At 46.6% G+C, this 26,860-nt stretch overlaps 1 protein-coding gene across 1 annotated transcript; it reads right to left on the reverse strand.

Moving 5' to 3' along the window:
* Positions 1-5,521: 5,521 nt before the first annotated feature.
* Positions 5,522-7,177, reverse strand: LOC142467241 (transforming growth factor beta activator LRRC33-like). The gene has a single exon (XM_075572673.1). The coding sequence runs from the start codon at positions 7,175-7,177 to the stop codon at positions 5,522-5,524; it is 1,656 nt and encodes a 551-aa protein (XP_075428788.1).
* Positions 7,178-26,860: the final 19,683 nt, after the last annotated feature.

Raw genomic sequence — 26,860 nt, forward strand, 5'->3', positions numbered from 1 at the left:
AGCAGACTACTCAGACCTCCTGCACAACACCAGGTGAAGCACAAAACAGCGCGGTAATGAGCTCCTTTCCCATACACTGGCCTCTAAGTGAGGTTGGGGGGGGGGGGAACACGTGTTATATATATATATATATATATATATATACACACACACACACACACACACACACACACACATGTAGAGGTATCAGTACCGTGTTAGCCGAGCTTCAATAATCAAAAAATAAATAGACGATACCGTTCTGTGGCTAACGAAATGCTTTTATTTGTGCGAGCTTTCGAGATACACTGATCTCTTCTTCCGGCGATGTTACAATGAATGAAGCAAGGATAACTTAAAAACAGTGTCTCTTGGAATGTTATCTGTATATATATATATATACACACTGTCAAGTTCGGGCTTAGCCCTGCGATTTGCACGAGTGACGCACGTCAGCTGCAACCTGTGCGCAGGTGGCGCGCTGCTAGGAAGGGAACCACCGAAGGGACCGTCTCCAGGCTGTTCCCGTGATGACATGGGTAACGCACGGCGCACGCTAGCTACGCACAGACGCTGCGCAGACACAGGCAAGCCAGGGGTTAATTCACTCTACTATTCCACAGCTACTACTCACCCCGCCCCTGCCTATCAGTACACAGTATACCTGTGATTACTTATTACTCACTGCTCCCTGCTGCTTCTCCATTGGCTGCTTGTTCCTTATAGGCTCAGCCAGGCCTCTTGCAAACTGGCTGAGCACAAACTCTGTTCTGGTGACTTGTCTCTAGCTTCTGGCTGTCCTGCTCCGAGTATATTAACCTCGGCCCGGACTCCTGCCTTCTCTGACCCCTGGACAACGGCTGAGAGAGGAGAGAGGGACTCAGCAGAGGCAAGTGTGGTGCACGGTAAATAGGTAAAGTCTGTGAGGGTTCCTAGAGATCCAATATACCGGCACCGCACCAGGAATAATCACATAAAAGTGGTTTATTGGGTACCCAGGGGGACCTTCTTCAGACCCCTGTAGTATTGGGGGAGGGGGTTATGTGTATTGGGGGGTGGGGGGGTTATTGAGTGTGGGAGAGAAACAGAGGTGGGGGTGTGGGTGTCCCCCACCTCTATTGGAGGTGGTGGGGTGTGAGAGGTTGGGGTGTGGGAGAGAGAAAGAGAGGTGGGGGTTGGGAGAGAGAGATGGGGGTGTGGGAGAGAGGGGTGTGTGGAAGAGAGAGATGGGTGTGTGGAAGAGAGGTGGGATAGGGTAGAGGGTGTGGAAGAGAGGTGGGGGTGTGGGAGAGAGGTGGGTGTGTGGGAGAGAGATGGGTGTGTGGATGAGAGGTGGGATGAGGTGGGGGTGTGGAAGAGATGTAGGGGTGTGGAAGAGGTGGGGGAGGGGTATGGGGTGTGAGAGGTGGGGGTGTGGGAGAGAGAGGTGGGGGTGTGGGAGAGGTGGGGGAGGGGAGAGGTGTGGGGTGTGGGAGAGAGATGTGGGGTGTGAGAGAGGTGAGGTGTGGGAGATAGGTGTGTGGGGTGGGGGAGAGAGAAAGAGAGGTGGGGTGTGGGAGATAGGTGGGGGAGGGGAGAGAGGTGTGGGGTGTGAGAGTTGGGGGTGTGGGAGAGAGGTAGGGGTGTGGGAGAGGTAGGGGTGTGGGAGAGAGGTAGGGGTGTGGGAGAGAGGGGTGTGTGGATGAGAGGTGGGATAGGGTAGAGGGTGTGGGAGAGAGGTGGGGTGTGGGAGAGAGATGGGGGAGGGGAGAGGTGGGTGTGTGGGAGAGAGGTGGGGGTGTGGGAGAGAGGTGGGATAGGGTAGAGGGTGTGGAAGAGAGGTTGGGGTGTAGGAGAGAGGTGGGGGTGTGGGAGAGCGTTGGGGGTCTGGGAGGTGGGGGTGTGGAAGAGAGGTGGGGGTGTGGGAGAGATGGGGGTGTGGGAGAGAGAAAGAGAGAGGTGGGCGTGTGGGAGAGAGAGAGAGGTGGGGGTGTGGAAGAGAGAGATGGGTGTGTGGAAGAGAGGTGGGATAGGGGTGGGGGGGTGGAAGAGAGGGGGGGGTGGGAGAGAAAGAGAGGTGGGTGTGTGGGAGAGAGAGATGGGGGTGTGGGAGAGAGTTGAGGGTGTGGGAGAGGTGGGGGAGGGGAGAGGTGGGGGTGTGGGAGATAATGGGAGGGCTCGCAAGGCCACTGACACTGGAGGGGGGGGGGGGAGAATCTGTGTGTGGCTATGAGTACCGGCAACTCTTATTTCACAAAATTATCACTGTTTATATCTATATATGAACAAAGTAGACCCGGCACACTCGGGATTTTTGTATATGTGAATTTATTAGGTGATCGACGTGTCCGTCCCTGTTGGAACCTTTGTCAAGAAGTGTGTGGCTTGACTTTGTTCCTATACTTCGCTTTCCTTCTGTGCCACCTTGGTTTCTACTTTCTAGGAGTGCATTAGTACATTGTGTGTGTGTGTGTGTGTGTTTGTGTGTATATACACACACCAACAACATTGGGGTTGTCGACAGAGACCAAGAAGTGCAAGCTCCTTAACATGACTGCATAAAAAAGGACTTTCACTCGCAAAAAGATCAGGTAAATTCACATGTTGGAGTAACAACTCTGTAGCACAAAACGTCCCGCGCAATGAGTGGGGGAGGGGTTAGTAGATGAATCCACACGATAAAAACGAACACCGTGGCCATCATTCGACACATGGCGCAAAAACCTGAGAATAGGGAGGGCTTCCGATCAGAAACGCAATCTCTGGAAAATGTTATATTTTCTAACGTTAGTATCTCTATTATACATGGAGATAAACCAAACTCACGGGCGAATGCCGGATACTGTTTCCATTGGCAAGCGGACATCGCATATACCATTCTCCAGCATCAGTGTCCAAGATTCATCCTGGTACTCCAGATGGATGTAGTAAATGACGTGGCTCCGAGGCGGACTTCTCCATTTATGGTGGTCTTGTCCAAAGGTCAATCGTTTTTGAGAAGGTATAGTAAAGGAGACACAAAAAAAGCTGTGTGTGCTGTGCACGCGCATAGTAAGTGAAACTTCTTTGACTTTTGTCACAGAAATTGTATTTGTATTGGTGATGTTTTAATTAAAAATCAAAATACAATTTCATTGACAAAACGCAAATAAATTTGACTTAGAACATGCGTACACATCCCTTGTATTTGCACTAAGCGTGAATTCCTCGTGTGTGCGTGACTGTGTGTGTGTGCGTGACTGTGTGTGTGTGCGTGTGACTGTGTGTGTGCGTGTGACTGTGTGACTGTGCGTGTGACTGTGTGACTGTGCGTGTGACTGTGCGACTGTGCGTGTGACTGTGCGTGTTACTGTGTGACTGTGTGACTGTGCGCGTGACAGTGCATGTACGCGTGACAGTGCACGTGACAGTGCACGTGACAGTGCGTGTGCACGCGACTGACTGTGCGTGTGACTGTGTGTGTGTGCGTGTGACTGTGTGTGTGTGCGTGACCATGTGCGTGTGTGTGTGACCGTGTGCGTGCGTGTGACCGTGTGACGTATGCGCAGCCCCCCTGCACCTCACACATCCCCCTAACCTATTCACAGTCAGTGTGTGTATGTCAGTCAGTGTGTGTGTATGTCAGTCAGTGTGTGTGTATGTGTCAGTGTGTGTGCATGTGTGTCAGTCAGTGTGTGTGTATGTGTCAGTGTGTGTGCATGTGTGTCAGTCAGTGTGTGTGTATGTGTGTCAGTCAGTGTGTGTGTGTGTATGTGTGTCAGTCAGTGTGTGTGTCTGTGTGTGTATATATGTATGTGTGTGTGTCTGTCACTATATGTGTGTCTCTCTTTCTGTGTCCTGCCCCCTCTCTCCTGACTCGTCCCCCCCCTCACAGACAGGCAGAGCTGCGGACTCGCGGCGGCTCTGCCTGAGACTCTCCTCCCTCCCCCCCCCCCTCACAGACAGGCAGAGCTGCGGACCCGCGGCGGCTCTGCCTGAGACTCCTACTCCCCTCACAGACAGGCAGAGCTGCGGACCCGCGGCGGCTCTGCCTGAGTCTCTCCTCGCCCCCCCCACCCCCCGGCGAGACGCGGCCGCACCGGGCACCGGGCAGATACCTAATAAAGGCCCCCCCCCTCCGGAAGTGCTGCGTGGGCAGAGGCAGTGTCGGCGGGGAAGGGGGGCAGCGTGTCATCGTCAGCGGGAGCTGGCTTGGTGCTGTGGGGAACGCAGCTCACTCTACCCCCCCCCCCCCCCCCCGTTCCATGCCTCGGCCGAGGGAGGTCAGCAGGAGTGGCGGCAATTAAATTTTGAGGGCTGCCGCCGCCGCCGCATGTCAGCGGGTGGGGGGAGCAGAGCTCGTTAGGAGCTGCGGCGGCGGATACCCTCCATGATCCCTGGGCTCCTCTCCTCGACCCCGGCGGCGCTGAGTCAGCGGGACGCAGGAAAGCGGAGGTAGGGAGGAGAGAGGCTGCGCAGCATGTCAGCGGCCGTTAGGAGCGGCGGCTATCGCCGCCGCATATGTCATGGTGTGTGGGGGGTGTGGGGCTGGGTGGGGTGTGGGGGGTGATTAGGAGCGGCGGCGGCGGCGATATCTGATTTGTGGAGCGGGTGTGATGTCAGTGTTGGGGTCGGGCTGAGCCAGAACACAGCCCGGCCTCAACTGCCAGCACTGACGTCACATCCGTTTCATTTCTGTCTCCACAATTCTTTTTTGCCCCATCACGAATGAGGTGCCACTAAGGAAGTTTCACTTCAAAAATTACCTATCTAGGGATCCCCATGGAGACCGAATACATTCGGGGGGCCTGAAGATGAATAACTAGAGAGCAAGGTTATGGGACATTGCTACAACAGAGAAACTAACCTACGCATATAAAAATAAGGACTGGAAATGTGTTTAAATATGGGAACCTCCGATGCAATACATGTCAAGGAACAGGCGCTGGCTCAGGCGTTTCAGGGATTTATCTTCCTCCAACCCCGGCAATATAAAAAAAATCATTTTTCATTTTATTTATTTATTTATAAAATATTTTACCAGGAAGTAATACATTGAGAGTTACCTCTCGTTTTCAAGTATTTGCTTTATTCTGTTGGCTGTATCTTCTATGACAACACTCTAGAAATCTGTCCACGGTCATCCGTAATGGGAACATGGTGTCCGTCACAATGCCGCGGGAGATAAATAAAACAAGAGTATGCCTGGCTCGGAGATGCACGGATTTTATTAGCGTCTCCGATACATTCTTTACGGAACCCAATTGATACACATATGTAGGATTATGAGAAACTGATCAATCTAAGCTTGGAGATCAAGATGAGAACAATACTGCATACCTTCACGTGTGTATTTACATAGTGTGTCCTGTATGATGGACAATTTGACGTGTATCACTGTTCCTTTCTCTGTACTGAAACTAATAAAAGAGTGTGGGGGGGGGGGGGGGGGAACCTTCCTTTTTTTATTGCTTTTTCTATTCCCATAGGAATGTTTAGCCAATCTGAAACTGTCTGGAACTAGTGAAGGATGTGGCAATAGTTAAGGAATTACATAACAATCCCTACTGTTGTTACACAGATACTAGTTGGGTATAAACTCCATTGGCATGTCCTCCGTTTCCCTATCTTTAGATGGACTGATTGTTTCCGATGCTATCTTATTACTCTTGAATTTAAAGGTTATGTGACTTTTTGGGCCTCCTTTTTTAAACATGAAACATGCCACAGAACATAGAGTAAAGACGGCTAAAATAATGCTCATCCTCACAAGATAAAGGTAACTGTTACCTGCCAAGTGTGAGCAATGCTGACTGTGATCATTACTTACATTAGCTCTGACACTCATATTATCACTTCGGTAGATACAATGAGCGTCATCAAGATCTGACATATTCACTCGAGCGATTTGTAAGGGCTCCAACCACTTCAGAGAGCAGCAGCTAAAGGGATTGCCACTGATACACAGACGTGTAAGACTTTTAGCCCAGACAAAGGCTACTTTTTTATCTAACAAATGCAGAGAATTGTGTTGAAGATCCAAAGTTTCTAGATGAGAACAGTATAGGTTGGGTGGTATGACGCTAAGCTTAGATAGGTCCAAAGATTTCAACACTTTTAGGCAGGGAAGCTTGGTCTGTGAGTCATTCATCTGGTTTCCGTTTAGTGAAAGGATCTGTAATGAACGTCCCAAACTTCCGAGAGCATTTGCTGCTATTTTCATATCTTTATTATCAGATAGATCCAGTGAGACTAAAGCTGTCTGGTGAAACACATATGGTGGAAGCTGTTTAATGTGGTTACCACGCAAGTTTAAGTAATTTAGGTGAAGTGCCCCAGAGAAAGATGTGCAGACGCGTTCTTTAGATGCAGACTGATCCTTTTTAACGTGTCGGTTTGAACAGAGCTTAATACTGTTGTGCATAAGATTCAGATGTTCAATTTCTGGCACAAAGTTAAACAGCCATTGTGGCAATGAGCGGATATCATCTCCCTGCAGATCAAGTATCCTTAATGAGATAAGTGTCACATCCATTTCACTCAGTGTCATAATATTAGCCATTTGATTGGAGGTGTCAGGTGAAGACACATCTGTCATATTTTCATGGCAATTGTGAGCCACATTGAGATATTGGAGTGAGTTTAGATTTGAGAGAAAATGAACCGGAAGTGATGTCAGGTGGTTGCCACTGAGATCCAAATCAGTCACATGCATTAAATCTGATGTTTTATTTTGATCACTACTGAAAAGATTTGGCTCTGCACTAGCTTCATGCCAAGATAGGCTCCCCAAATTCGCCAATGCTTCAGCCGAAGGAGGGGTAATTGCAGCCAAAGTATTTCCTGACAGGTTAAGATACTGGATCGCATGGAACTTGGGGAGAACTGGGAAGTAGAACAACTTGTTATGGCTTAGGTCCAAGTTTCTAAGTCGGTACGGCTCTTCAGTATCACTGCTGAGAAAGAAGCCCAAGGCATTTGAACTTAAGTTTAAAAAGTGCAGCTGTGTGAGATCAAAGCTAGAAATGCAGTGTATGGAGCTACGTGCAAGGTTTAGAACTGTTAGACCCTTTAGGGTGTCAAACGTGCCTCTATCTATCTCCATTATGTAATTGTTGGAGAGATTTAACTCCAACAACTGCAAAGACACAAACATCTCCATGGACAGTTTTACCATGTTGTTTCCCGATAGGTCCAGCATTTCCAGCGAGGTAGCATTGGGTAAATAACAGCTCACCATGGCACTGCCCAAGTTATTATTTGCAAGGTTCAATACTTTTAAGCTTTGTAATGATTGAAAGGTTCATTTGTGAGATAGGTAGTGCTTGTACAAGTTGTTAGAAGCAAGGTTAAGAGAATAAAGTTGAGTTAAACCCGCAAGTGCTCCCTTTTCAATGGTTTCCAACTGGTTGTAGTTGATGTTTAGGTTCAAGAGGGAGAACAATGGCAACATGGAGTCTTTGGTGAGTGTTTGGATGAGGTTATGAGACAGATCCAATGTTTTAATGCCAGTCGTCAGGCTCCTGGGAAAAGTGGACATGTGGAGATGTTGGCAATTTACTTCAAGCGAACTCTGAGAAACCAGAAGGACGTTGGCATATGAGCATCTTACACATGACATGCTGATGACTGAAATAAGAAACCATCACATGTAAAATAACATACAGAGAAATTAGATCAAAATGCGCAAAACATTTGAATGAATTCGGATCTCTTTTGCAGACTCATTTCTTTAATTGCATGGACAATGAAGTTCGTTTGTAGATGCGACTAAACATGCGTTTGTGATCAGAAACTTTTATTCTTCTCAAGAGTTCACAAAACCCCATCTATGAATCACTGGAATTGGCTCACTAAAGGTTTTCACATATTGCCAAATTATCTATTTTTTACTTTGACCACTGCAGCTAGGTGAAGTAAAACGCACAATAAGTGACCTCATTTGGCACGGTATCACACTTCTACACATATCCCTTTTCAGAAAAAAACTGTCCAAGCACATCTTCAAATATCCACAACTTTAAATAAACGCTGGATATGTGGTCAGAAGAATCTAAGATAACGTTGTAAGAATACGATATACACATTTGCAGAATATGAGATGACTAGGAGAAAAATATATAAAACAAGCATGTAACTTTAGCATCACCACAAAAATGAGTATTTATCTTACAGTGTTTTCTTAAACTCCCTTCAGGACACCAAGTAATATCCTAGAAATGACTCACATCAACATGTGAAGTAACCTTTGTGACTCGGCAAACCTATTTAACAATGAAATTCGACTGTTAAACTCAGATTCATATGTATGTGCCTGTATACAGTATGTATTGGAAAATAAAAACAAGACAATCTTACATCCACCCTCCTCCCCACACTAAACATTTATTTGAAACATAGAATGAAAAGTTAAAAAAACTAAAATATCCCACCAAGAAAGACCCACTGGGGTGTCCCCCCTGCCGGGGGAAGAAGCACAAGGCTGCAGTGCGTGGGAAGGAGGGATTATTACTGTAATCTGCCAATTCCACTGGTATAATGCAAAGGGACATTCTTCAAGAGTGAGATTATGTAGGATGTATTATTTATTTTTTCAGTATCTTATTCTTTTAGTATTTGGTCAGATGTCTTTCATATGACATCACATATATACAAATGTTGTGTGTTTGAACATACAAAGTTTTTTTGTCGGCAGCATGTGTCTTTAGACATAGCCTCCCACATTTGCATAGATTTACCTGATATCAATTTAACAAGGACCACAGATTGGTTCTTTACTGATTGCCCTTTATCAGAGGTTCTATATCAGGACACACGCTGTGCTGTAACGCTACTCTTTGATAAAGCACTTTGCGTGTGAAACGCGTAAGCGTGTCGGCTTCGGTACTATTTTATGTTTTTTAACCGTCAATAAACACTTCGATTTTTGGTCATTACGTTCCAAATTTCGTGTTATGCTGTGCAGCGGCATTCTTATCCACGCTGGATCTTCTCCAGTCTCTGTTACTAGCGCATGGGAGCACGCTCGGCGGGAGCCTCGTCCAGCGGTACCGTGAGTAGAACACCATCAACAGTACAGTGCTTTGAAGCTTAAGCCAGTTAAATATTGTGTGCAACTAAGTTCAAGTAGCCGGGTGAGGTGAGTGCTCTGCGTCGCGTTTCAGCGCGGCTTCGGGCACCCGACTTTCATCCCGACATCAGAACTATCAATGTTACGGTTACCGCATTCATATGGACAGATTATAGCAGTCAAATGCCATACTCCCGCTAATCACACTAGTTACATATATTACCAATATTGGCTTTATCTACTCTGACAATTACTGGGGGTTTCTTTTGGGCATCGTTCAGGGGCTATCGTTAGCTCCTTTACCCTACAATCTCTGAGGCCCAGATATTGAACCTTTGTTTTTTACTCTTTTAATAGAAACGTAGCCTTGTGGTTCTGGCAGCGATCTTTGAAGTGGGAAGAGCCAGTTTAAGACTATGCACCAATTCTATGCAATCTTTGCAAGTCCATTTTTCGCAGGCAAAACAAGTGGTAACAAATGCTCAAATTTCAATATTAGGGTGCATGAAGTACTCTACTAAGTCTTTTAGCAGGTATAACGAATTCTTCCTATCAATGTTATAATAAAAACCCCAGGTATTTGTATCAGAGATGACGTAACTTGAAAGTCAGAGAGATATGAGCGAGAGATATGTGTAATTAAAATTGCATTCTCCAATTCCACGACAAGGGAACATTCTAGGCGGCTTCCGAGTTTAATTTATTTGCAATGTTTTGTTTAGTATTAGTTATTGCATTGTTTCCAATATCATATAGCTTTTTCAGATTCTCTATATTTTTAACATTTCACATAAAATCTGTCTGTCCACCAGTACGAAAAATTAGGTTCAAACATTGGGAATTACGATCAGCTTGTAGCTTTGCCTTTAATGAAACCATCCAATACCAGGTTATAATGTTCTTCTGCTGGCCACTGTGTCCCTCTCCAGTTAGCATTATTTAAAGTTATAAATGGTAAATTATTTACACTTTTGACAATTCTATGCCCCTCACCCCACGCTCAGTATAGGAAGAGACGGTACACGAGACATACTGCACGCATGCTCCTGGAGGATCGGTACTAGGCTTTCCAAAACATTGGTCTAGAAGAAGAGAATAAAGAAGTAGAAGCAATTTGTCTCTTTGTGAGTCTCCATCACCAGCCTGAACCAAAAACATGACACACGAGACTGCACTGTCTATACCACTGCTCTGCCTATACCACTGCTCTGCCTATACCACTGCTGGCCTCTTGTCAGATGAAGGAAACATGTGTCATGGGGAGAAAGATAATCACTTTATGGACCAGCCCAGGAGTTAAAGCTTGTTCAGAACAAAAGTTGTTTGATACAGAGGAACAACAAGCTTTAAATAACTAGAGGAAGACCAGGATGAAAGTGAAAGGTGAAAGCGACCCTACAAAGCAGGGTTAAGGGCACAGCAATGCAGATGCAATCTGTGGGGGAAAAGGGAAGGGGGAGGGGGATGGGAAGGGGAGAATCCTGCTCAGCTCAATATAGACTTTCTAGGGAGGTGCTATCAGGGTGAAACATTGGCGTATTGGGGGGGAGAGGAACAAGAACCCTATGTGATGCACTCAACCCTACTAGATGAAAATAATAAACTTTTATTGATAAAGTTGATTATTATTTTCATCTAGTAGGGTTGAGTGCATCACATAGGGTTCTTGTTCCTCTCCCCCCCAATACACAGCAATGCAGAAACATAGTCGCATATGGAAAATATCCTGTGTTTCATGTATCAGCAAATGGGAAAATCCAGGTTAACCTTTAAAGATTATGCAACAGATAAGCCACTCGTAGCTCACAAAGGCAGCTAATTGTATAAGAGCAGAACAAGAGTTCAATAATATGTAGAGATAAATAGTAAGCGTGTAGTCAGCAGCGTAGAAATGCAGAAATGCATAATATTCATGTGGAACAGCTGCTGCTCTGTGATAGAAGATACGGACCTTCCCAATGTTAGAACGGACAGAGCTATACTGCTCTATATGGACTACTGGCCAGGGTAACCGAGTAGAGGAAAATAGTGTATTACCTCTGTGACCCCGCTCTATCTAGAAGTCCTTTCTCCGTTCCGCTAGGGTCCCGGTGCTGCATAGAACTGCTTGATATCCTGCACCGCCTTCCGGAGCAACCTTCAGTGTCTCCATCCCCCCCCCCCCCTCTCTGATCCTGCACTACTGCTGCAGGTCCGTCCAATCGAAGGGCGCAACATAGAGAAACTGCAGGGGATTGGTGGACAGCGCAAACACGGAAACGCGTGGGAGGAGAACCCCTTTGTTTTGTCCCTAGTATGTCTTTTTTAATTATGTAGTTTAATAAATATTATTTTATTTTTGGCACCACCCGGCGAGCTGCGAGTGCTTTTTTCGTGTTTGCGCTGTCCACCCATCCCCTGCATTTTCTCTAACCTTTAAACATTACCTGGTAGCGCACCCGCCCGCACTGAAACACGCACGCCTGCTTTAAATAAGTGTTACAGCATAACTGCTAAAGTCTAGTAACAGGCCTACTTCAATACCCCGTGTGATTGGGGGGACTGAGGGGGTTTTAGCAGCTCCTGTATCTGACAGGCACTGCTGCTTTCTGTTAGGGGCTAGCTAGATGCGGCACAAATCAGAAGCTGCAGGAAACATGGCGGCGGCGGTAATTGTTAACGTAAAATTCACAGAAAATTTAGCAGTTACCATTTTAAGTGGCACAAAAATTATTTTTTAAATCCGTATTTCTCCAATACAGGAAACGACATCTCTTGTCAACTGTGCAAAAGGAGAAAAGAAATGCTATTTGCTAAAGTATTTTTTGGTAGAGCTGCAGTAATATTACGTAACCTTGCGCCCTCAGCGACAGGGCGCTATGACCACAGGGACCAGGCCCCCCTACCTGAGAGTGGACTGCTGCCCCCCTCTGGCGGCGGGGGTTATGCAGCAGGGGGGAGGATCCAGTGAGGGTAGAAATAGCCAGGGGGCGGGGTCAGTGTGGGATTTCCACCCTCCCCTTTTCTGGGAATACGGGAAAATATGTTGCTTGTACTGTACGTGTTTAAAAAAATGTAAAAAATAAAAGATGAAGGAATATGAGGGAAATGGACAGAAGTTCCTTGAAGGAGGGGAGATCTATCTCTATTTGTTACCCTACGGGGTGAATGTTGAGGCGTTTGTTGCCTTTGTCACGGTGACAGTTGGGGGGTGTGCGGGTAACCTTGCCAGGCAGGGCTCCATGGTCGGTAAAGCCCGGTGGTGGTGGGAGTGGCGAGAGGGTGCGACTGATTTAAACGCGAGTTCCTGGGTCCCATTCTCACCAAATGGACGGGCAGTGCCCAATTTGGGGGGAGTTACGGGACATTGGTTTGGTACCTTTGGCCTTTACCCAACGAGGGAGCCCTCTGGCAGGGGCTTGGCACTTATCAGGTTAATTGATGTTTAAATAAAATGCTGCAACCTGTACCTCCAGACCTCGTGTTTGTGGTTATGTATTGGTTATTGTGTACACCTCGTGTTTGTGGTTATGTATTGGTTATGGTGTACACCTCGTGTTTGTGGTTATGTATTGGTTATGGTGTACACCTCGTGCTTGTGGTTATGTATTGGTTATGGTGTACACCTCGTGCTTGTGGTTATGTATTGGTTATGGTGTACACCTCGTGTTTGTGGTTATGTATTGGTTATGGTGTACACCTCGTGTTTGTGGTTATGTATTGGTTATGGTGTACACCTCGTGTTTGTGTTTATGTATTGGTTATGGTGTACACCTCGTGTTTGTGGTTATGTATTGGTTATGGTGTACACCTCGTGTTTGTGGTTATGTATTGGTTATGGTGTACACCTCGTGTTTGTGGTTATGTATTGGTTATGGTGTACACCTCGTGTTTGTGGTTATGTATTGGTTATGGTGTACACCTCGTGTTTGTGGTTATGTATTGGTTATGGTGTACACCTCGTGTTTGTGGTTATGTATTGGTTATGGTGTACACCTCGTGTTTGTGGTTATGTATTGGTTATGGTGTACACCTCGTGTTTGTGGTTATGTATTGGTTATGGTGTACACCTCGTGTTTGTGGTTATGTATTGGTTATGGTGTACACCTCGTGTTTGTGGTTATGTATTGGTTATGGTGTACACCTCGTGTTTGTGGTTATGTATTGGTTATGGTGTACACCTCGTGTTTGTGGTTATGTATTGGTTATGGTGTACACCTCGTGTTTGTGGTTATGTATTGGTTATGGTGTACACCTCGTGTTTGTGGTTATGTATTGGTTATGGTGTACACCTCGTGCTTGTGGTTATGTATTGGTTATGGTGTACACCTCGTGTTTGTGGTTATGTATTGGTTATGGTGTACACCTCGTGTTTGTGGTTATGTATTGGTTATGGTGTACACCTCGTGTTTGTGGTTATGTATTGGTTATGGTGAACACCTCGTGTTTGTGGTTATGTATTGGTTATGGTGTACACCTCGTGTTTGTGGTTATGTATTGGTTATGGTGTACACCTCGTGTTTGTGGTTATGTATTGGTTATGGTGTACACCTCGTGTTTGTGGTTATGTATTGGTTATGGTGTACACCTCGTGTTTGTGGTTATGTATTGGTTATGGTGTACACCTCGTGCTTGTGGTTATGTATTGGTTATGGTGTACACCTCGTGTTTGTGGTTATGTATTGGTTATGGTGTACACCTCGTGTTTGTGGTTATGTATTGGTTATGGTGTACACCTCGTGTTTGTGGTTATGTATTGGTTATGGTGTACACCTCGTGTTTGTGGTTATGTATTGGTTATGGTGTACACCTCGTGTTTGTGGTTATGTATTGGTTATGGTGTACACCTCGTGTTTGTGGTTATGTATTGGTTATGGTGTACACCTCGTGTTTGTGGTTATGTATTGGTTATGGTGTACACCTCGTGTTTGTGGTTATGTATTGGTTATGGTGTACACCTCGTGTTTGTGGTTATGTATTGGTTATGGTGTACACCTCGTGTTTGTGGTTATGTATTGGTTATGGTGTACACCTCGTGTTTGTGGTTATGTATTGGTTATGGTGTACACCTCGTGTTTGTGGTTATGTATTGGTTATGGTGTACACCTCGTGTTTGTGGTTATGTATTGGTTATGGTGTACACCTCGTGTTTGTGGTTATGTATTGGTTATGGTGTACACCTCGTGTTTGTGGTTATGTATTGGTTATGGTGTACACCTCGTGTTTGTGGTTATGTATTGGTTATGGTGTACACCTCGTGTTTGTGGTTATGTATTGGTTATGGTGTACACCTCGTGTTTGTGGTTATGTATTGGTTATGGTGTACACCTCGTGTTTGTGGTTATGTATTGGTTATGGTGTACACCTCGTGTTTGTGGTTATGTATTGGTTATGGTGTACACCTCGTGTTTGTGGTTATGTATTGGTTATGGTGTACACCTCGTGTTTGTGGTTATGTATTGGTTATGGTGTACACCTCGTGTTTGTGGTTATGTATTGGTTATGGTGTTCACCTCGTGTTTGTGGTTATGTATTGGTTATGGTGTACACCTCGTGTTTGTGGTTATGTATTGGTTATGGTGTACACCTCGTGTTTGTGGTTATGTATTGGTTATGGTGTACACCTCGTGTTTGTGGTTATGTATTGGTTATGGTGTACACCTCGTGTTTGTGGTTATGTATTGGTTATTGTGTACACCTCGTGTTTGTGGTTATGTATTGGTTATGGTGTACACCTCGTGTTTGTGGTTATGTATTGGTTATGGTGTACACCTCGTGTTTGTGGTTATGTATTGGTTATGGTGTACACCTCGTGTTTGTGGTTATGTATTGGTTATTGTGTACACCTCGTGTTTGTGGTTATGTATTGGTTATGGTGTACACCTCGTGTTTGTGGTTATGTATTGGTTATGGTGTACACCTCGTGTTTGTGGTTATGTATTGGTTATGGTGTACACCTCGTGTTTGTGGTTATGTATTGGTTATGGTGTACACCTCGTGTTTGTGGTTATGTATTGGTTATGGTGTACACCTCGTGTTTGTGGTTATGTATTGGTTATGGTGTACACCTCGTGTTTGTGGTTATGTATTGGTTATGGTGTACACCTCGTGTTTGTGGTTATGTATTGGTTATGGTGTACACCTCGTGTTTGTGGTTATGTATTGGTTATGGTGTACACCTCGTGCTTGTGGTTATGTATTGGTTATGGTGTACACCTCGTGTTTGTGGTTATGTATTGGTTATGGTGTACACCTCGTGTTTGTGGTTATGTATTGGTTATGGTGTACACCTCGTGTTTGTGGTTATGTATTGGTTATGGTGTACACCTCGTGTTTGTGGTTATGTATTGGTTATGGTGTACACCTCGTGTTTGTGGTTATGTATTGGTTATGGTGTACACCTCGTGTTTGTGGTTATGTATTGGTTATGGTGTACACCTCGTGTTTGTGGTTATGTATTGGTTATGGTGTACACCTCGTGTTTGTGGTTATGTATTGGTTATGGTGTACACCTCGTGTTTGTGGTTATGTATTGGTTATGGTGTACACCTCGTGTTTGTGGTTATGTATTGGTTATGGTGTACACCTCGTGTTTGTGGTTATGTATTGGTTATGGTGTACACCTCGTGTTTGTGGTTATGTATTGGTTATGGTGTACACCTCGTGTTTGTGGTTATGTATTGGTTATGGTGTACACCTCGTGTTTGTGGTTATGTATTGGTTATGGTGTACACCTCGTGTTTGTGGTTATGTATTGGTTATGGTGTACACCTCGTGTTTGTGGTTATGTATTGGTTATGGTGTACACCTCGTGTTTGTGGTTATGTATTGGTTATGGTGTACACCTCGTGTTTGTGGTTATGTATTGGTTATGGTGTACACCTCGTGTTTGTGGTTATGTATTGGTTATGGTGTACACCTCGTGTTTGTGGTTATGTATTGGTTATGGTGTACACCTCGTGTTTGTGGTTATGTATTGGTTATGGTGTACACCTCGTGTTTGTGGTTATGTATTGGTTATGGTGTACACCTCGTGTTTGTGGTTATGTATTGGTTATGGTGTACACCTCGTGTTTGTGGTTATGTATTGGTTATGGTGTACACCTCGTGTTTGTGGTTATGTATTGGTTATGGTGAACACCTCGTGTTTGTGGTTATGTATTGGTTATGGTGGGCTGTGGGACCCCAAGTGTAGAAGGGAAGGATTACTCACAGTCCCCTATGTCATGTTACCGTGCCATCTTCTACTGGGAAACTAATAAAGGGAATAGTTTTGTTGCACTTTGTATATCCAGAGAATGGTATACCAAACAGTTGCTAGAGCCGGTGATTTATAACATCAATGATCTCGAGTTGCAAACTACTTGGTGATATAGCAGCATGTTAAGTGTAGAACCGTGTGAAACAAATTAAAACCAGAATACATGTGCTGTGTAAAGATGGGAATCCGAGTCTGTATTGATAGAATAAAGGTGCACTCAATCAGGGAGGCGCCCGACACTGGTGCCCTGCGTTCCGAGGTCACTAGTGAGAACATGAAGAAGCCGGCGCTCGTCTGTATACTGCATGTAGTTTATTATAATAGCGCAGATGTTTCAGTCCTGGCACAGATCTTTAGCAAGATTCCCATTATCTATATAACCGCTACCCACGTGAAACGTACATTTTGGCCCAAAATGAGTGCTGGCTTTGGTAAGCAACCCAAGATGTGTGAATGAAAACAAGAACGTGCAAAAAGGAGCAAGTGAAGGCATGAAAAATGTGAGTGCTAGTGAGAATTCACATTACACTAATCGACATCCCAGCTTCATATTGCAAAGCCAGTATATCCAGCCTGACACGGAGGAGGCCCAAAAGGTCGAAACAGATGTCTGTGAGTGGGTTACTGGCTCTGCACTTCTTTAACCCAGGCTATGCTGAAAAGCTGCGTAATGCGGCAGATGTACGCTTAAAGGGGTTCATGTGAAAATGGATACGAAAAGAGTGACACACTGTGCTCATTTGCATGTCATTACCCACAATCCCTAACTGCTGTGGAAGCATGCCAAGAGAGAATGGTGAAAAGCCGGGTTGCAGACCTCTGACACGTGAATGTGCTCACAAGGGGTATTTGTATTTGCTGCACTACCCAAACAAATCCAATAGACCATTAAACACGGCTTTGTTTGCCCTGACTATGCCACAGGGCATTAGCACTATGTTCGGGTTTCCGTGCGATATAGCAGAAAAACACCGTGCTCGATTCTTGGATTTGCTAGCTCAGTATGAGTTGGCGATAGCACTTGCATGTTTTCATGCCCTCACTTGTTCTCGTGCTCCCTCTTGTTTTCAGGCACACATTTAGGGTTGCTTACCAAAGCCAGCACTTATTTGATACCAAAACATCAGCGAAAGGAATACGTTACTCGAATTATACCTTGATAAAGGGCAGTGTAAGGACCGAAATCTCTGAGCAATTATAATAAACCCCATGCGGTATACACATGAGAGGCTGCTTCTTCATCATCTTCAAATTATAGCCTGCGACAGAAAATAGTCTCTTTCCAGGGATAAGCAAGACTGAGCGTTCAGGAACGATCAATTCTAACAGCGCTCCCTCTTTGTAACACACGGAGGGTTCATGTCGCTATCTGCAAAGTAACATTTTCAATATTCATTGCATATACCCAATAATAACAAAATTACCTGAGTGTCCGGAATAAGAATGTTTAACGAAAGATGCTACAATTTCAATTAAAAAATAAGCTGATAAGATTGATAGTATTTAAATATTCCACATCCATGAAGACATGTTGTCCTCAGAGGAAAGAAAGGTTATTTACGTTCGCAGCAATTACATGTAAAGAAAAAAATGACTTAAAAGAAATAAAAATATATATAAAATTCAAGAAACCGGATCCATTTATTTCTGTGGGGTGAAAAGTGCAAATTGGATTTCCTGTACATAACTAAAATATCTTGTAAAAATTGGCAAGTAGAAAGTTTTCGAGATCAAAGAGGCACTTGTAAAAAAAAAAAAAACTTAGGAAGCCCCCAAGGAACACTTAAATTAGAAGTTAATATGATTTGGCAAAAAAAAGCATCTTACCTCCTGTAGCAGTTCATCTGAAAAGGTTACTCAGTGCATATTTTCTGGAAATGATTACAAAATACATTAAAAAAAAAAACATGCAAGAACAACGTTCAATCATTGACTTCTCTTCAGATCTAAGCACAGGGAGCGAAGAGAAGGTTTAAAAACACCAAGAACGGAAAATATTTGAACTCAAAATGATAAGATACACTTTGACACTAAAACAAGAGGACTTAATGCTGATATGGGGGTTTTAGCCACTACCATAATTTTTATGTTTCTCCCTGCCCCCCACTGCTGATGGATGATCCTGTCTCACTGTCCCTTGCCCCCTCTTCTTGCACCCCCCGCCCCCCACTGCTGATGGATGATCCTGTGTCTCACTGTCCCTTACCCCCTCTTCTTGCACCCCCTGCCCCCCACTGCTGATGGATGGTCCTGTGTCTCACTGTCCCTTACCCCCTCTTCTTGCACCCCCTGCCCCCCACTGCTGATGGATGGTCCTGTGTCTCACTGTCCCTTACCCCCTCTTCTTGCACCCCCCGCCCCACACTGCTGATGGATGGTCCTGTGTCTCACTGTCCCTTACCCCCTCTTCTTGCACCCCCCGCCCCACACTGCTGATGGATGGTCCTGTGTCTCACTGTCCCTTGCACCCCACTCCACACTGCTGATGGATGTATGGTCCTGTCTCAGTGTTTCTTACCCCCTCCCCTGCTGATGGATGTATGTATGGTCCTGTATCGCACCCCCGTCCCCTCACTGCTGATGGGTGATCCTGTGTCTCACTGTCCCTTACCCCCTCTCCCTTGCACCCCCCGCCCCACACTGCTGATGGATGGTCCTGTGTCTGTCCCTTGCACCCCTCCCCCCCCCCCACACTGCTGATAGATGTATGGTTCTGTGTCTCACTGTTCCTTACCTCTCCCCCCCCCCCACACTGCTGATGGATGGTCCTGTGTCTCACTGTCCCTTATCCCCTCTCCCTTGCACCCCCCCACACTGCTGATAGATGTATGGTCCTGTGTCTCACTGTTCCTTACCCCTCCCCCCCCCACACTGCTGATGGATGGTCCTGTGTCTCACTGTCCCTTACCCCCTCTCCCTTGCACCCCCCACACTGCTGATAGATGTATGGTCCTGTGTCTCACTGTCCCTTATCCCCTCTCCCTTGCACCCCCCCCCCACACTGCTGATAGATGTATGGTCCTGTGTCTCACTGTTCCTTACCCCTCCCTCCCCCCACACTGCTGATGGATGGTCCTGTGTCTCACTGTCCCTTATCCCCTCTCCCTTGCACCCCCCCCACACTGCTGATAGATGTATGGTCCTGTGTCTCACTGTTCCTTACCCCCCCCCCCCCCACACACTGCTGATGGATGGTCCTGTGTCTCACTGTCCCTTTCCCCTCCCCCCCCCACACTGCTGATAGATGTATGGTCCTGTGTCTCACTGTCCCTTATCCCCTCTCCCTTGCACCCCCCCCCACACTGCTGATAGATGTATGGTCTTGTGTCTCACTGTTCCTTACCCCTTTCCCCCCCCCCACACTGCTGATGGATGGTCCTGTGTCTCATTGTCCCTTACCTTACCAAGGTACATGTAGGGTATTACAAAAGTCTCTCAGGGTCATGTAATAATTCAATTCTTCTTCTTCTGACGGCTTTCTGCACTGTATAGCGACTATAAATACAGAATTCTATTAGCTGTATTAGTCTTGGAGAAGACCAATTCCATTTATTGGACCTACAAAATAAAAAAGGCCTACAAGATCCTACTCCTACTGAATCAAAGTCACCGATTGTGAGTTTTCATACTCCACTTGATATGGTCAGATGCTTATTAAATGCACAGCATGTTACTAAATTAATTTTCCTCTGACACAGGACTCGCAAATTGCCATATTTGGCGTGGCATTTCCGGCATTGGGTCTGTATGCACTTTTTAGACAGTACCCGGGGCTCAGCCCCCGATCAAGATCTTTAATAGTAAATAAAAGTGGGGAATACATTTTTAAAAAAAGAAGCTGTTTTAAGGGAAAAAGTTTACTTATAATGATTTATTTCTAAAATTTACTTCACAATTAAGTTGTTAACCTCGTCAAATATCATACCATTAAATCTTCAAGCAGTTGCTGGATTTTGAGAAACCCCCAAGTGAAATGATACTTCCCGATCGCCCCATCGGCGAATGGCATCAATCACCGCACAAGCAATCAGAATAATACAGTTAGACACACATCACCACACAATCAGAATAATAGTTACACACATCCATCACCGCACAATCAGAATAATACAGTTAGACACACATCACCACACAATCAGGATAATACAGTTAGACACACATCACCGCACAATCAGAATAATACAATAACACACATACATCACCGCACAATCAGAATAATAGTTACACACATCCATCCCCGCACAATCAGAATAATACAGTTAGACACACATCACCACACAATCAGGATAATACAGTTAGACACACATCACCGCACAATCAGAATAATACAATAACACACATACATCACCGCACAATCAGAATAATAGTTACACACATCCATCCCCGCACAATCAGAATAATACAATAACACACATACATCACCGCACAACCAGGATAATAGTTACACACATCCATCACCGCACAATCAGGATAATAGTTACACACATCCATCCCGGCACAATCAGAATAATACAATAACACACATACATCACCGCACAACCAGGATAATAGTTACACACATCCATCACCGCACAATCAGGATAATAGTTACACACATCCATCCCCGCACAATCAGAATAATACAATAACACACATACATCACCGCACAACCAGGATAATAGTTACACACATCCATCACCGCACAATCAGGATAATAGTTACACACATCCATCCCCGCACAATCAGAATAATACAATAACACACATCCATCACCGCACAACCAGGATAATAGTTACACACATCCATCACCGCACAATCAGAATAATACAATAACACACATACATCACCGCACAATCAGGATAATAGTTACACACATCCATCACCGCACAATCAGGATAATAGTTACACACATCCATCACCGCACAATCAGGATAATAGTTACACACATCCATCACCGCACAATCAGAATAATACAATAACACACATACATCACCGCACAATCAGGATAATAGTTACACACATCCATCACCGCACAATCAGGATAATAGTTACACACATCCATCACCGCACAATCAGGATAATAGTTACACACATCCATCACCGCACAATCAGAATAATACAATAACACATATACATCACCGCACAATCAGGATAATAGTTACACACATCCATCACCGCACAATCCGAATAATACAGTTACACACGCCCTTATTTTAGAAGTGACTAACAGTGAAGGCAGACCATCCCAAGACTGCTCGCTAAGAGAATTATACAAGATACGTGTATCACTGTATGTGATGTATACAATTAGGAGGGGGGTTCGGCCTGTGACTGCGCTATACAAGACACTGACATAGATACGACGCTTGCATTTCCCGTCTGTTACCTGACAAAGGGGAACCAATCCCAAAGTTACCACATATGTTCTTTATACGGATAATGAATAGGAATGTGGTGTGCTCTAGTGGCATTTTTTGTACTACAAAGTCATCTAAGTATAATTTATTTGTGCATTAAAAACAAACAAGATGATTGAGTGTGATTTTGAATGTAGATGAGAAACAAAGCTTTATTTGCAAGTAAAATACAGTCAATTTACATAACTTACATCTTTATTTATATACATTATGTATATCATATGTACAAATGGCTGAAATGATGATCAGGACAGTCCCCTACAAAGCACAATGTTAGGACAAGTTACCTCCGTGCAACGTCACTCCAAGAAAGATGTTGGAGAGAACACAAAGCATGTGTGTTAGACCCCTGGTCTGCCAGAGGGACCAGCAGACAAGACACTAATACTGCTCATTACCGCTTATATGGGGCTGTTCAGAAGATATTCTGTATTGCTAGGTAGCCAAGATATCCCAATTCTATTTTGCTTGGAATATATTGTGTCAAATCTACGAGAAACAAACTGCACTTCACCTCTCCTCCATTACAGGAACGTGCCCCCCAGCAGGAAAACGAAAGGATGTTAGAACGCACATGTGCAATATCAGAGGATATATTTTGTACGTACGTAATAAATGCCCCACGTGGCAGCTCACCACGTGGCAGCTCACCACGATGAAACAACGTACAAGGCTTGTTTGGATCTGTTTGCAGGAATCACATACAAAAAGAGCTCGTGGGACCAGGGCCCTTAAAGGCTCCGTCTCTCCTAGGACAAAAGTCAACTAATGATGGGGTCATGTTTAATAGATTAAATGGAGCAAGACCTTAAAAAGTGAATTTGTAAGAATCGTCATTTCCAAACTGAACAAACGCGTTGGGTGTTTTTTTTTTTACAAAAAGTGAACTTCTTCCTTCTTTGACTAATGAGGGTGCTGGGGGGTTCTCTGCGTTATGTGACTAATGAGGGTGCTGGGAGGGCTCTCTGCGTTATGTGACTAATGAGGGTGCTGGGAGGGCTCTCTGCGCTATGTGACTAATGAGGGTGCTGGGAGGGCTCTGCGTTATCTGACTAATGTGGGTGCTGGGAGGGCTCTCTGCGTTATGTGACTAATGAGGGTGCTGGGAGGGCTCTCTGCGTTATGTGAGTAATGAGGGTGCTGGGAGGGCTCTCTGCGCTATGTGACTAATGAGGGTGCTGGGGGGTTCTCTGCGTTATGTGACTAATGAGGGTGCTGGGAGGGCTCTGCGTTATGTGACTAATGAGGGTGCTGGGAGGGCTCTCTGCGCTATGTGACTAATGAGGGTGCTGGGAGGGCTCTGCGTTATCTGACTAATGTGGGTGCTGGGAGGGCTCTCTGCGTTATGTGACTAATGAGGGTGCTGGGAGGGCTCTCTGCGTTATGTGACTAATGAGGATGCTGGGAGGGCTCTCTGCGTTATGTGACTAATGAGGGTGCTGGGAGGGCTCTCTGCGTTATGTGACTAATGAGGATGCTGGGAGGGCTCTCTGCGTTATGTGACTAATGAGGGTGCTGGGAGGGCTCTCTGCGTTATGTGACTAATGAGGGTGCTGGGGGGGTTCTCTGCGTTATGTGACTAATGAGGGTGCTGGGAGGGCTCTCTGCGCTATGTGACTAATGAGGGTGCTGGGGGGGCTCTCTGCGCTATGTGACTAATGAGGGTGCTGGGAGGGCTCTCTGCGTTATGTGACTAATGAGGGTGCTGGGAGGCCTCTCTGCGTTATGTGACTAATGAGGGTGCTGGGAGGGCTCTCTGCGCTATGTGACTACTGAGGGTGCTGGGAGGGCTCTCTGCGTTATGTGACTAATGAGGGTGCTGGGAGGCCTCTCTGCGTTATGTGACTAATGAGGGTGCTGGGAGGGCTCTCTGCGCTATGTGACTAATGAGGGTGCTGGGAGGGCTCTCTGCGTTATGTGAGTAATGAGGGTGCTGGGAGGGCTCTCTGCGCTATGTGACTAATGAGGGTGCTGGGAGGGTTCTCTGCGTTATGTGACTAATGAGGGTGCTGGGAGAGCTCTCTGCGTTATGTGACTAATGAGGGTGCTGGGAGGCCTCTCTGCGTTATGTGACTAATGAGGGTGCTGGGAGGGCTCTCTGCGCTATGTGACTAATGAGGGTGCTGGGAGGGCTCTCTGCGTTATGTGAGTAATGAGGGTGCTGGGAGGGCTCTCTGCGCTATGTGACTAATGAGGGTGCTGGGAGGGCTCTCTGCGTTATGTGACTAATGAGGGTGCTGGGAGGCCTCTCTGCGTTATGTGACTAATGAGGGTGCTGGGAGGGCTCTGCGTTATCTGACTAATGTGGGTGCTGGGAGGGCTCTCTGCGTTATGTGACTAATGAGGGTGCTGGGAGGGCTCTCTGCGTTATGTGACTAATGAGGATGCTGGGAGGGCTCTCTGCGCTATGTGACTAATGAGGGTGCTGGGGGGGCTCTCTGCGCTATGTGACTAATGAGGGTGCTGGGAGGGCTCTCTGCGTTATGTGACTAATGAGGGTGCTGGGAGGCCTCTCTGCGTTATGTGACTAATGAGGGTGCTGGGAGGGCTCTCTGCGCTATGTGACTACTGAGGGTGCTGGGAGGGCTCTCTGCGTTATGTGACTAATGAGGGTGCTGGGAGGCCTCTCTGCGTTATGTGACTAATGAGGGTGCTGGGAGGGCTCTCTGCGCTATGTGACTAATGAGGGTGCTGGGAGGGCTCTCTGCGTTATGTGAGTAATGAGGGTGCTGGGAGGGCTCTCTGCGCTATGTGACTAATGAGGGTGCTGGGAGGGTTCTCTGCGTTATGTGACTAATGAGGGTGCTGGGAGAGCTCTCTGCGTTATGTGACTAATGAGGGTGCTGGGAGGCCTCTCTGCGTTATGTGACTAATGAGGGTGCTGGGAGGGCTCTCTGCGCTATGTGACTAATGAGGGTGCTGGGAGGGCTCTCTGCGTTATGTGAGTAATGAGGGTGCTGGGGGGGCTCTCTGCGTTATGTGACTAATGAGGGTGCTGGGAGGGCTCTCTGCGTTATGTGACTAATGAGGGTGCTGGGAGGGATCTCTGCGTTATGTGACTAATGAGGGTGCTGGGAGGGCTCTCTGCGTTATGTGACTAATGAGGGTGCTGGGAGGGCTCTCTGCGTTATGTGACTAATGAGGGTGCTGGGAGGGTGCTCTGCGTTATGTGACTAATGAGGGTGCTGGGGGGGCTCTCTGCGTTATGTGACTAATGAGGGTGCTGGGAGGGTTCTCTGCGCTATGTGACTAATGAGGGTGCTGGGGGGGCTCTCTGCGCTATGTGACTAATGAGGGTGCTGGGAGGGCTCTCTGCGTTATGTGACTAATGAGGATGCTGGGAGGGCTCTCTGCGTTATGTGACTAATGAGGGCGCTGGGAGGGCTCTCTGCGTTATGTGACTAATGAGGGCGCTGGGAGGGCTCTCTGCGTTATGTGACTAATGAGGGTGCTGGGGGGGCTCTCTGCGCTATGTGACTAATGAGGGTGCTGGGAGGGTTCTCTGCGCTATGTGACTAATGAGGGTGCTGGGGGGGCTCTCTGCGTTATGTGACTAATGAGGGTGCTGGGAGGGTTCTCTGCGCTATGTGACTAATGAGGGTGCTGGGGGGGCTCTCTGCGCTATGTGACTAATGAGGGTGCTGGGAGGGCTCTCTGCGTTATGTGACTAATGAGGGTGCTGGGGGGGTTCTCTGCGTTATGTGACTAATGAGGGTGCTGGGGGGGCTCTCTGCGCTATGTGACTAATGAGGGTGCTGGGAGGGCTCTCTGCGTTATGTGACTAATGAGGGTGCTGGGAGGGCTCTCTGCGTTATGTGACTAATGAGGGTGCTGGGAGGGTTCTCTGCGTTATTTGACTAATGAGGGTGTTGGGAGGGCTCTTTGCGTTATGTGACTAATGAGAGTGCTGGGAGGGCTCTCTGCGCTATGTGACTAATGAGGGTGCTGGGAGGGTTCTCTGCGCTATGTGACTAATGAGGGTGCTGGGAGGGATCTCTGCGTTATGTGACTAATGAGGGTGCTGGGAGGGCTCTGCGTTATGTGACTAATGAGGGTGCTGGGAGGGCTCTCTGCGTTATGTGACTGAGGGTGCTGGGAGGGCTCTCTGCGTTATGTGACTAATGAGGGTGCTGGGAGGGCTCTGCGTTATGTGACTAATGAGGGTGCTGGGGGGGCTGTCTGCGTTATGTGACTAATGAGGGTGCTGGGAGGGTTCTCTGCGTTATGTGACTAATGAGGGTGCTGGGAGAGCTCTCTGCGTTATGTGACTAATGAGGGTGCTGGGAGGGTTCTGCGTTATGTGACTAATGAGGGTGCTGGGAGGGTTCTCTGCGCTATGTGACTAATGAGGGTGCTGGGAGGGTTCTCTGCGTTATGTGACTAATGAGGGTGCAGGGAGAGCTCTCTGCGTTATGTGACTAATGAGGGTGCTGGGAGGGCTCTGCGTTATGTGACTAATGAGGGTGCTGGGAGGGTTCTCTGCGCTATGTGACTAATGAGGGTGCTGGGGGGGCTCTCTGCGCTATGTGACTAATGAGGGTGCTGGGAGGGCTCTCTGCGTTATGTGACTAATGAGGATGCTGGGAGGGCTCTCTGCGTTATGTGACTAATGAGGATGCTGGGAGGGCTCTCTGCGTTATGTGACTAATGAGGGTGCTGGGAGGGCTCTCTGCGCTATGTGACTAATGAGGGTGCTGGGAGGGCTCTCTGCGTTATGTGAGTAATGAGGGTGCTGGGAGGGCTCTCTGCGCTATGTGACTACTGAGGGTGCTGGGAGGGCTCTCTGCGTTATGTGACTAATGAGGATGCTGGGAGGGCTCTCTGCGTTATGTGACTAATGAGGGTGCTGGGAGGGCTCTCTGCGTTATGTGACTAATGAGGGTGCTGGGAGGCCTCTCTGCGTTATGTGACTAATGAGGGTGCTGGGAGGGCTCTCTGCGCTATGTGACTACTGAGGGTGCTGGGAGGGCTCTCTGCGTTATGTGACTAATGAGGGTGCTGGGAGGCCTCTCTGCGTTATGTGACTAATGAGGGTGCTGGGAGGGCTCTCTGCGCTATGTGACTAATGAGGGTGCTGGGAGGGCTCTCTGCGTTATGTGAGTAATGAGGGTGCTGGGAGGGCTCTCTGCGCTATGTGACTAATGAGGGTGCTGGGAGGGTTCTCTGCGTTATGTGACTAATGAGGGTGCTGGGAGAGCTCTCTGCGTTATGTGACTA

The sequence above is a fragment of the Ascaphus truei genome, chromosome 16 (genome assembly GCF_040206685.1).
Source record: "Ascaphus truei isolate aAscTru1 chromosome 16, aAscTru1.hap1, whole genome shotgun sequence".
NCBI lineage: Eukaryota > Metazoa > Chordata > Amphibia > Anura > Ascaphidae > Ascaphus > Ascaphus truei.

Coding starts and splice junctions, on each gene's coding strand:
- LOC142467241 (XM_075572673.1), bottom strand. CDS start 7,177: ATGGTGAGCTGTTATTTACCCAATGCTACCTCGCTGGAAATGCTGGAC.